This window comes from Nicotiana tabacum, chromosome 19 (genome assembly GCF_000715075.1).
Source record: "Nicotiana tabacum cultivar K326 chromosome 19, ASM71507v2, whole genome shotgun sequence".
NCBI classification, from domain to species: Eukaryota; Viridiplantae; Streptophyta; class Magnoliopsida; order Solanales; family Solanaceae; genus Nicotiana; species Nicotiana tabacum.
Genome location: NC_134098.1, coordinates 15,590,038 through 15,600,632, shown reverse-complemented (window position 1 = coordinate 15,600,632; position 10,595 = coordinate 15,590,038). Strand labels below are relative to the sequence as shown.

The 10,595-nt window shown below is 34.7% G+C and overlaps 1 protein-coding gene across 2 annotated transcripts; it reads right to left on the bottom strand.

The window, feature by feature from the left end:
- Positions 1-1,597: 1,597 nt before the first annotated feature.
- On the bottom strand, positions 1,598-8,412 carry LOC107814816 (putative RING-type E3 ubiquitin transferase C3H69). 2 transcript variants are annotated; one of them, XM_016640279.2, is made up of 5 exons: positions 8,271-8,412; positions 7,053-7,140; positions 6,433-6,965; positions 5,804-5,873; positions 1,598-2,028 (listed from the first exon to the last, which is right to left on the bottom strand). In XM_016640279.2, the coding sequence occupies exons 1-5, from the start codon at positions 8,279-8,281 to the stop codon at positions 1,837-1,839; spliced, it is 894 nt and encodes a 297-aa protein (XP_016495765.1). In that variant the 5' UTR covers positions 8,282-8,412; the 3' UTR covers positions 1,598-1,836. The 2 variants fall into 2 exon arrangements, with proteins under 2 accessions (XP_016495765.1, XP_016495764.1); XM_016640278.2 differs by having other exon boundaries at positions 7,053-7,174; positions 8,271-8,397.
- Positions 8,413-10,595: the final 2,183 nt, after the last annotated feature.

The window sequence follows — 10,595 nt, the reverse complement described above, 5'->3', positions numbered from 1 at the left end:
TGCAAAACCAAAAACAAGAGGAAATGGGGAAACACAAGAACTCTCATGAAGTAAGGAGAATTACTATCCTACATGAGAAATAATTATTTTCGGAATAGATGAGAATAATTGTACTTTAATGGTGCATTGCGCGTGTATCTTGTATCAATCAGTAAAATCTTTTTTATCTCATATTTTTTACATCTTTTTTCTCTTGATCTCTAATAGGATGGAAGCTAGTTCTATCCATGAATACGTTAATATTTTTCTTTTGAGAAAGGAGAAAAGATACTGATGAAATAAAAATAAGATGATGAAATCTAAAGTTAATTATAAGTGATCTTCCTAAAATTAATATCCGAAAATGAAAATGCTAAAAGTTTTTTTTTTTTTTTGTCTTTATTGGTTTTTCCCGACCAAGTAATGTGTTAAAATAACTTTCAAATTTTTGAGAGGTGCATTTTTCATACTACTAATGTCGTTCTCTTTCTTTATGAGGGTATTTATTTACAAAACCCGTCAAGATTTGATTTTCTTATAAGTAGGAGACTGTTTATAAAATTACAAAAATTGGGAATGACATATCAAACATGCAAAGGCAAAAAAATGAATGTTAAAAATTAAAATAAACATTAGTATGAAAACACTCACAGATTTTCTATTTTTCAGTCATTACGGACCAACAAGGGCAACTATCAGTATATCACAAGCATGAAGATGAATCTGAATAAGATTGTTTTAAAGAACATTGGTTAATGTACTTGTTTAGGTAGAAATTATTTAGTTTTTATTGTTTTATCAATTGCAACTATTCAAATTCTTCAGTTTTGGGGAGTTACGACTTACGAAGAGACATACCCATTTATGAAGGAATAAGTTAGTTTACATAAATACGTTGAAGTCCATCACATTTCAAGGCTAATTTTGTCTAAACAGTATTTAGGTGAAGGGTAAAATGGGCATTTAATTATTTCTGGGCATTTTTGTCTTTGAGTGTTCCCACTTTTAATACAGTAGGATGATATAATGATAATACTGAGCAACTAACAATTGAGAAACTAAAAGCAAAAAAAATATATCATGGGGCAAAATAAACTAATTAGGAGACCCAAGTTCAATAAGCATTACCTTAACCAAAACCAAAAGCGAAATTTCGAAGGTTCATATCAGATTAAAATTTGTTCAGTAATTAACAACACCTTCACCCAAATTCCAATATCTACATAGGTTAGATTTAGGGTTATGCATAATTTGATAAATACCGAATTAACATGACGAAATCAAAAATTTTGGTATTTGATATCGATATTTTGATATTCAGTATGGTATTTGGTTTAATATTTAAAAATAATTTGGTATTATGTATGGTATGGTATTTGACATTTGAAAATAAAATACCGATACTATACAGAAATATATATTATATTAAACAATACACATTATTAACTATAACATAAATATAAAAAAATCTAAAATTTTACTTTCTTTATTTTATAAGTTCATCAATTAACTCTAAGCAAGTAACAAGACATTTCTAATGACCAAATTTATTATTTTATGTACAATTTTCTCTCTGGATTGATATTTGCTAGTTTTGGACAACTTTTGTCAACAAATATTTTTAGTTTTGTACTTCTGAGTGCTTTAATTAAGAATATTACAGTCTATGATTCTACGCACTAGTTAGTATTCAAACCGAATAAACCGAAGTTACCGAACCGAAAGGAGAAAACTGAATCATATCGAATTTAATTAGGTACGATTTTGGTATAGCATTTTAAGAAACCGAATACCGAACCGAAATGTCTAAATACCGGACTGTACCGACCAACGAACACCCCTAGTTAGATCCAACAATCATTCATCATCACTTGTATCATAATCGCGCAGCCACATCATAAAAGCCATTGCTTCCTCAAACAAAGCTCTGAAGCTTTCCATATCTCCATCAGAGCCGCTTTCCGTTTCATCTGCGTCTGAGAAGCTTGAGCCATGTAAGTCTGGCATGAGTGTAGAATTCCACAGCTTTAAGCCTGGCTTGACAGTGTGCTGTAAGACAACAAAGAGTTTTTTGGGAAATGGCATAACATGTTTCAGACCATAGAATTCTTCAGATATTTTTGGTATATTATACATAATTAGCTCATGTGTCTAATATGTAAAGTCTTTCTTCCATTTTTTAACACTTAACTAGTCAAACACCCGCTATATAATATTTTAAAAAGGGGGTAATAAGCTAGAAGTTAGAAATTAACTGATGAAGAAAACATTCATTTAAGTTCTGAGTAGTTAAACAAATTTCATATTTTGTATTCTTGATAAAGGTCCATAGATACTACTTGTAGCATTATGTCAAACATCATTCAACAGAAAAAATCTGTCACACAAACTCTGATGAAAGGAACAGTAGATAACAAATATAACCTAAACAAAACTAATATAAATTATTATCTTATTAATCGTATGTCATCCTCAACTAATCAAAATCAAGTTCCATATTCTGTTTTGTTTCCTCACTTACCTTTGTATTATCTTCCACCTCATGTCTTTGGGAGCACGTGTTTTGTTCATAACCTTAAATCCTCATTCACTTAACTTAAATGCGTATTTCTGTGTTACTCGAGGGCGCAGAAGGAATATCAATGTAATTCACATGACCTCCAGCGGTGCCTTATGTCTGCTGTTGTTACCTTCTTTGGAAACCAACCATACTTCACAAGTTCAAGTGATCACTCGACATTTATGAGGCATTACCAATTCCATCTTTCAGAGATTCAGCCAGTGTCTGTCCTTCATCTTCCTCCATAACTCCACCACCTACTGCGTAGGTTCCCACCTATAGCCAGTTCAACCTTCTGCAACTCCACCATTCTTAACTAATCAATACAGTTAGTGTCCAACAACAGGTCCAGATGATTCACGTCCTATACTGGATCCTTCACCTAATGCGGACTTATCTCCTCCTAGTGCTCCGATTGCACTCCGAAAAGGTATTTGATCCACTCGTAATTGCAATTCCCATTAAAGATGTTTGAGTTATCATTTTTTATCATCACCCCATCATGTTTTTCGGGACAAAGTGGGAGTGGGCCCCGTGGAGGACAAGATGCGGGAGTTGAGGCTGAGATGGTTCGTGGCACGTGCAGAGGAGTATGGATGCTCCTGTTAGGAGGTGTGAAAGGCTGGCCATGGCGGGGCTGAGAAAGGTAGAGGTAGGCCGAAGAAGTATTGGGGAGAGGTGATTAGGCAGGACATGACGTTACTTCAGCTCATTGAGGACATGACCCAGGATAGAAGGGTGTGGAGGTCGAGGATTATGGTAGAAGGCTAGTAGGTAGTCCAGAGTTCCCAGTTCTTTTCTAGTAGTATTAGTAGCGCTCTTGTTTTTTTCGTATTCTTTGAACTCTAATATTTGCCTATTGTTTCGTTCGCTCCGTGTTTCGTATTTTTCAATTTGTTACTATTTGATGCTACTTTTTCTTTTACTTGTTGTTTTGTGTTGTTGTTGTCTTTTTTTCCTTTTCCCCATCGTCCTTTGTCTCCCTATTCTTTCTTTTTCTTCCTCTTTCTTCTTCGTCTTCTTCCCTTCTCTCGCTTTTCACATTTTCTTAAGCCGAGGATCTATCGAAAACAATTTCTCTACCTCACCAGGTAGAGGTAAGGTCTGCGTACACACTACCCTCCCCAAACCCCACTTGTGGGATTATGCTGGTATGTTGTTGTCGTTACCCCATCATGATTTTGTGTCATCTTTATCCTTTATTTCTATCCCTAAGTCCACATGTGAAGCGTTATCTCATCCTGGATGGCAACAAACTATGATCGAAGACATATTTGCTTTACATACTAGTAGTATTCGGTAACTTCTTCATCTACCTCTAGGCAAATCTACCATCTAACGGTGGATGTATGTAGTCAAAGACTCAAAATTGGTACAGATGGTCAAACTGATCGACTTAAAGTTCACCTTGTTGTCAAAGGGTATACTCATGATTTTGTGTCATCTTTATCCTTTATTTCTATCCCTAAGTCCACATGTGAAACGTTATCTCATCCTGGATGGCAACAAACTATGATCGAAGACATATTTGCTTTACATGCTAGTAGTATTCGGTAACTTCTTCATCTACCTCTAGGCAAATCTACCATCTAACGGTGGATGTATGTAGTCAAAGACTCAAAATTGGTACAGATGGTCAAACTGATCGACTTAAAGTCCACCTTGTTGTCAAAGGGTATACTCAGATATTTGGGCTTGATTATAGTGATAATTTCTCCCCGTGGCTAAAATAGTATATTTCCATCTCTTTAGATCCAGGGCGGTTGTTTGCCATTGGTTTCTTTATTAGTTGGACATTAAAAATACTTTTCTCCCTGATGATCTTGATAATGAGCATATATGAAGCAACCATCTAGTTTTGTTGCTCAAAGGGAGTAGTGATCTTGTATGTCAGTTGTGTCGGTCCTTATATAGTTTAAAACAATCTCCTCAAGCATGGTTTGGTAAATTTAGCACGTTATTCAGGAATTTGGTACGACTCGGGACTCGTAGTGAGACTGATCATTTTGTATTCTATCTATATATTGCTCTAAATATGTGCATTTATTTGGTATTTTATGTTGATGATATAGTGATTACGGGCAATGATCAAGATGGTATAATTGAATTGAAGCAGTATCTCTTTTAGCACTACCAGACGAAGGACCTGGGCAGATTGAAGTATTTCCTACACATTGAGGTCACTCGGTCCAAATCAAGAATTGTTATCTCACAGCATGTGTGCGCCCTAGACATTCTTGAGAAAACAAGTATGACAAGCTATAGACTAGTTGATACTCCTATGGACCCGAATGTTAAGCTTTTGTCACTACAGGGGGAGCCCTTTAGTGATCCTGGAAGGTATAGGTGACTAGTTAGTAAGTTGAACTTTTCATAGCGACTCGACCCTACATTGCCTTTCCTGTGAGTGTTATAACTTGTAAGTCAATTTATGGACTCTCCATGTGATAGTTACTGGGATACAATTGTTCATATTCATCGATATATAAAATTAAAGATTACTTTTTGAGGATCGAGGCCATGAGCAAATTGTTGGGCACACAGACGCTAATTGGGCAAGATCACCCTCTGATAAGCGGTCTACGTCTAGATATTATGTCCCAGTATGAGGCAAGTAGGTATCTTGGAAGAGCAAGAAACAAAATGTGGTCGCTCGATAGAGTGCAGAAACACAATACTGAGCAACGGTTGTGGCAACTTGCGAACCAATTTGGATTAAATATTTACTAGGAGAACTGAAGTTTGGAGAAATCAGTCAAATGAAACTTGTATTGATAATCAAGCTGCTATTTATACTGCATCAAATTCAGCGTTTCCTGAGAGAACTGAACACATTGAGATCGATCATCACTTTATCAGATAAAAAATATTTTCAAGAGACACTATTATGAGATTCGTGAAGTCAAATGCTCGGCTTGCATATATTTTTACCAAATCCTTCACTAGTCATCATATCAACTACATTTGAAACAAGCTTGATACATATAATTTAAATGCACCAGCTTGAGAAGGAGTGTTAGAATCTTATAGATATTTATTAAAATCTTGTATATATTCTAGGATCTTGTAATTAGATAATTTGAATTTCTTTCCTTTCTTAGGAAATATACACTTAGTTATTTAACCCCAATAGCTTGAGGGAATAATCAAGCTAAATTTCTCTCAATTTTTCTTCCCTGTATTGTTTTTCACAATTACTATCTAAAAAATACAACTACTATTTAGATGCATATAAAGACAGACAGATATCTTAACATTCTGTACCTTGTAGAAACAACTAGCTCCAAAGGGGCAGGTCCCATTGCCAAAGTCAAATTTCTTGCAATCAATAGACCTGAAATCAAAGATTGACAGAAGAAGTTACTTCAGACAAAACAAAATACACTTTGAGTTCACTTCTAAGCTTTCTTTCGCTGGTAGAAGGGGAAGGGGGAAGCATTTTATAGATACACAAGTTTCAGGCAACACTAAGATACACCCTGCATCCAGAACTACTTTGATCTGAAAATTAAAAATAAAAAAGTCTTGCGTGATATCCATATAATGAAGGATGGATATTTTATAAATAAGATCTCCCACAAAGTATAAAAGCTAATTTTTCAAATCAGACTACCACCAACAAACAAGTGTTATCCTGAAATAGAATACCATCCTAGTGAAGATTCAATATATACTCTTACAAAACTTATATAACACGATCGAAATTAGTATATGATATCTTAATGCATGAGTTGAGCTCTTCAATAAATAATTTGCATAAATCATTTCAGAAACTGTTGTCTGTCATTTTAGGAACAAGTCACATCCATGCTCATAGCTTTTAAAGCTATTCGAGTTCAGAATCCAAAGGAAAAACATAATTAAAAAAATAGGAAGAGGAGAATTAGAGGAACCTGAGTTTTGCCTTATAGCTGTTAATGATTTCTTGCTTTTCTTCTTTCGTTGAGTACCAAATGACACTTGGAATTACAAAATATGAAAGCTTTCGGCATATAGGACAGGCCCTCAAAGTAGAATTGACATCCATCCCAATTGAAGGAGAACTGTTGCGCCAATTCCTGATACACGATATACAAAATGGATGATCACACTCAGAAAGTATCCCAAATTTCCGCTCGGCCATAATTGTCTTAGAAAGAACACGCTCAAGGCATACACCACACTCTATCTCCTGACTATGCTTCAATAAATCATGCTGATTTTCCCTTGTTTCACATGTTTTCATATGCTCCTCTTTTTTCCCTTGTGGACAATTACCAGCAGTAGAGGAAGAGCAAATTGACTGATCAGTTGCATTAACTCTCTTCAATTCAACAATGTTAGCTGATGAAGATGGAAGTGAAGGTTGTGATCGAGTAATTTTAACATGTTCATATCTACACCTGCTGCCAAAGGCACAAATTCCTTTTTGGTAGTATGTGCACACCTGCAACAATAGATCAGGTAAAAGCAATTAGATGATGAAGAAGCAAGTCAAAGCTTTACACTCTAACCAAAATCTTCAGAACATTACATTATTTGGAACATCTTCCGAATCATGCAAGAAATCACAGTGCTCTCCTTTTAGACATGCTCCACGTGCAAAGAACTTGCAAAGAACCCTGGAAAAGATTTTCAAAAAATGCATATGACTATCTACAAGAGAAAAAAGTTCATTTAGGATTAACAATAAACTTCGCCAGCCCCAACAACTACAATGTATTGTATAGACAGTACAATGATAATGATCTGGAAATGCTAGAATGAAAGATTTTACTTATATACAGCAGGCAATTCATTTCTTTTCTGTTATAGTGGTCGTAAACATCATAAAATAAACAATTAGTTTAAACACCCATTTCACGATCAATAACTCGGGTGATGTTTGGTTGAGAGTAGGAGAGAAATCCCCACATAAAATTTAACATTTAACATAGTTAATACAATGTTTACTTGTTTAGTTTCACTTTTCCTTTCCACATCAATCATTGCATCATTTTAAACAATGTTTGGTTCATTTTTCTTTTACGCATCGTTATGCGGGATAAAATGTGGATAAGAATGGGGAATAAGCAATACATTGATTAAAACTATTAGATGAAAAAAGTAATCCTTAATGTTGTAACCAATGTTTTACAACAACAACAAACCTAATGTAATCTCACAAGTAAGGTCTGGGGAGGATAGTGTGTACACAACCCTTGACTTGTGAAGGTAGAGAGGTTGTTTCTCATAAACTTTCGGCTCAAGCGAAGCACTTTTAACCAATGTTTTATTTCGTTAAAAAGAACTTTTAAAATACACATAGTATAATAATTTTTAATAGAACAAAGCAAACATCCTAAATAATCCCTACCTTATAAACCATCTCAAATGAAAAACTAAAGCTCCTTAACGGCATTTTCAGTGACAAGTTTCTGAAGTCCCATCACAAACAGACAAAGCTAGGCACCACAATAAAGTTTCAAAAAGAGTTAAAGAGAGATTACTCAAGCATGTAATTTATAGATTTGGGGAAAAAATAAAAAGATAAATCATCCGTGGCAAAGAGAGGGCGAGGAAGGCATCGTCAACTGAATCTCAATGCTCTAAAAGCATAAAAGAAAACCTACTTCAGAACTAACACGTGATTTTGGAGAAGTAAATCAGTGTAGTTTAAAGGAAAAACAATAAAAATAGCAAGTTCTACTGTTTGAGAATCTCTCAGGAAACACAAAATTTAAAATCCAATCCTTCAAACCTAAATTTTCACCTTTTCGACATGGCTTCGACCTTTGATTGAGAGTTGAAACCCTAACAGGCCACTGCTGATGAATTGAGAAAGTTCAGCGGACGGTAGTCTAGGGCTTGTGGCGGTTTCTATTTTGTTCAAAAATTACTGGTCTCTGTTCTATTTTATATCTCATCAATAATTAATTGGGTTAATTACGTTAAACAACTTATAAATATGACTCAATTTCTGATACACACGCTATATTTTAACTAACCTTTGGATATAAATTTAGTTGAAACTTAAAAAAAAAAAGTTTTTAAAGTTGTATTGAAAAATAATTTTTAAAAATAAAAGTTATACATTTTATTTAAAAAATATTGAATTTTGTTAGTGGAAGAATAATTTTCACCAAAAATTTGCCCCCAACAGTTTTTGGAACTTGAAAATTTTTCTTCAAATTTTTTTCAAGAATTGATCAAATTTCATGAATAAACAATCTTTCAATTTTTATTTTATTTTTTTGAAAAAAAATAGCTAAATCTATATCCAAACGGGAACTAATAAAATTAAATACTTACACTCCTTATGCAATGAAAATTCTATACGTACACCCATTATGAGGTATATCCATTAATTTTAAAAAATAAAATATAACTATTAAAAGACAATTTAAAATTAAAAATCAACATTTTTCACACATTTATTTTCATAAAATTTAAAAGAAGATAACGTTTCAATTTGTTTATAATTTTTATTATATAATACTTTTAAATATTTTTAGAAGATAGGGATAATATCATTATATTGAAGAGTTTCAAAAGATAAAAATATTTGCCAAATAAAATTCTAGTAATTTGAACACTTCTTTATAATATTAGTAGTTATTTGATTAACCTTGTCTTAAGTAAAGAATTTTGAAACATCTGATTTTTTTTTCATTTTTTGAGTTGGGGTCGAGGTCGTGGTGAGGGCCGGGATTGTGGTTAGGGTTGGGGACGAGGTGGGGTGTCGGGGGTAGGGGGTCGTGCTTAGGGTCAGGGTCAGATTTGGGGTCGAGCCCCAAGTCGAGGGTCAAGGTCAGGTATCGGGGTCGAGGGTCGGGGTTTGAGTCTTGGGTAAGAGTTGGGGGTCAAGAGTTGAGGGTCAAAGTTCCACGATCGTGGTCGAGTGTCCGGTGTCGAGGTTAGGGTTGAGGTCCTAACCCCCGACAACGTCCCCTCAACCTCGAAATCGACTTCGAACCTCGACCTCGACCTCGACCTCAGACCTTGACTCCCAAACTTCGAAACCCAACCCTGGATCTCAAACCCAGACCACTCGACCCTTGATCTCGGATCTTGATTGCGACTACGAACTATATACCTTGACCTCTGACTTTAGACCTCGGACCCAAACTTTGAACCACGAAATGTGTCCCCATAACATTTTCGTGTTTCAAATGCCAAAGTTCGAGAGGGAGCGGGGGACGGGTGTTGAGAGTTTATGGGTCGAGGGCGAGGGGAAGGGGTGGGACGGAGGCGGGGGAAGTGATCCGGGGAGAGGAGTGAGTATTAGGCCAAGGGCAGAGAGGTTGGCTAGGGAGGGGGATGTAAGCCGGAGCGGGGGTGTCGTGGCAGGGTGACAGGGTTGTGAGGGTGTATGGTGGTAGGTTAGGGGTAAAGGATACAGGGTGGTGAGGGCGTGGATCTGGGGGTGAGGATGGGGGCGGGGAAGATTAAAAGATAGTGTTTTGAAATTATTTTTTCTCCTCATGGTAGGGATGGAGAAATCTTAATTCATAAATAAAATATTTTTCAAAATATTTAAACTGAACACAAAAAAATTAAAAAATATTTTCTAGAGGGTTCTTACTTAATTATGTTATGATGTCCTTGTAAACCTTGGTAACTGATTAATGCATAATGGAACTCAAGAGTAGAGACACGATTGGAGACGAGGGAATTCAAGAAATGCTATATATATATATATATATATATATATATATATATATATATATATATATATATATATATATATATATATATATATATATATATATATATATATATATATATATATATATATATATATATATATATATATATATATATATATATATATATATATATAGAGAGAGAGAGAGAGAGAACGAGAAGCTTTTCTTGTGTTATTGGATTCAACTATTAATATATATGTATGTAAAAATTCAATTCACCTATGCAGTATATAATTTTCAAACAAAAGAGATTTAATTAATCATTTTCGGTCAATTTGGCTCCGCCACTAATGGAGTTATCACTTATGCTACGGCGCAACATTGTTTACCCAAAAAATCGGATAACGTTAAATTTAGATATGGTTCTAAGGGTATGCGAATCCCTTTGA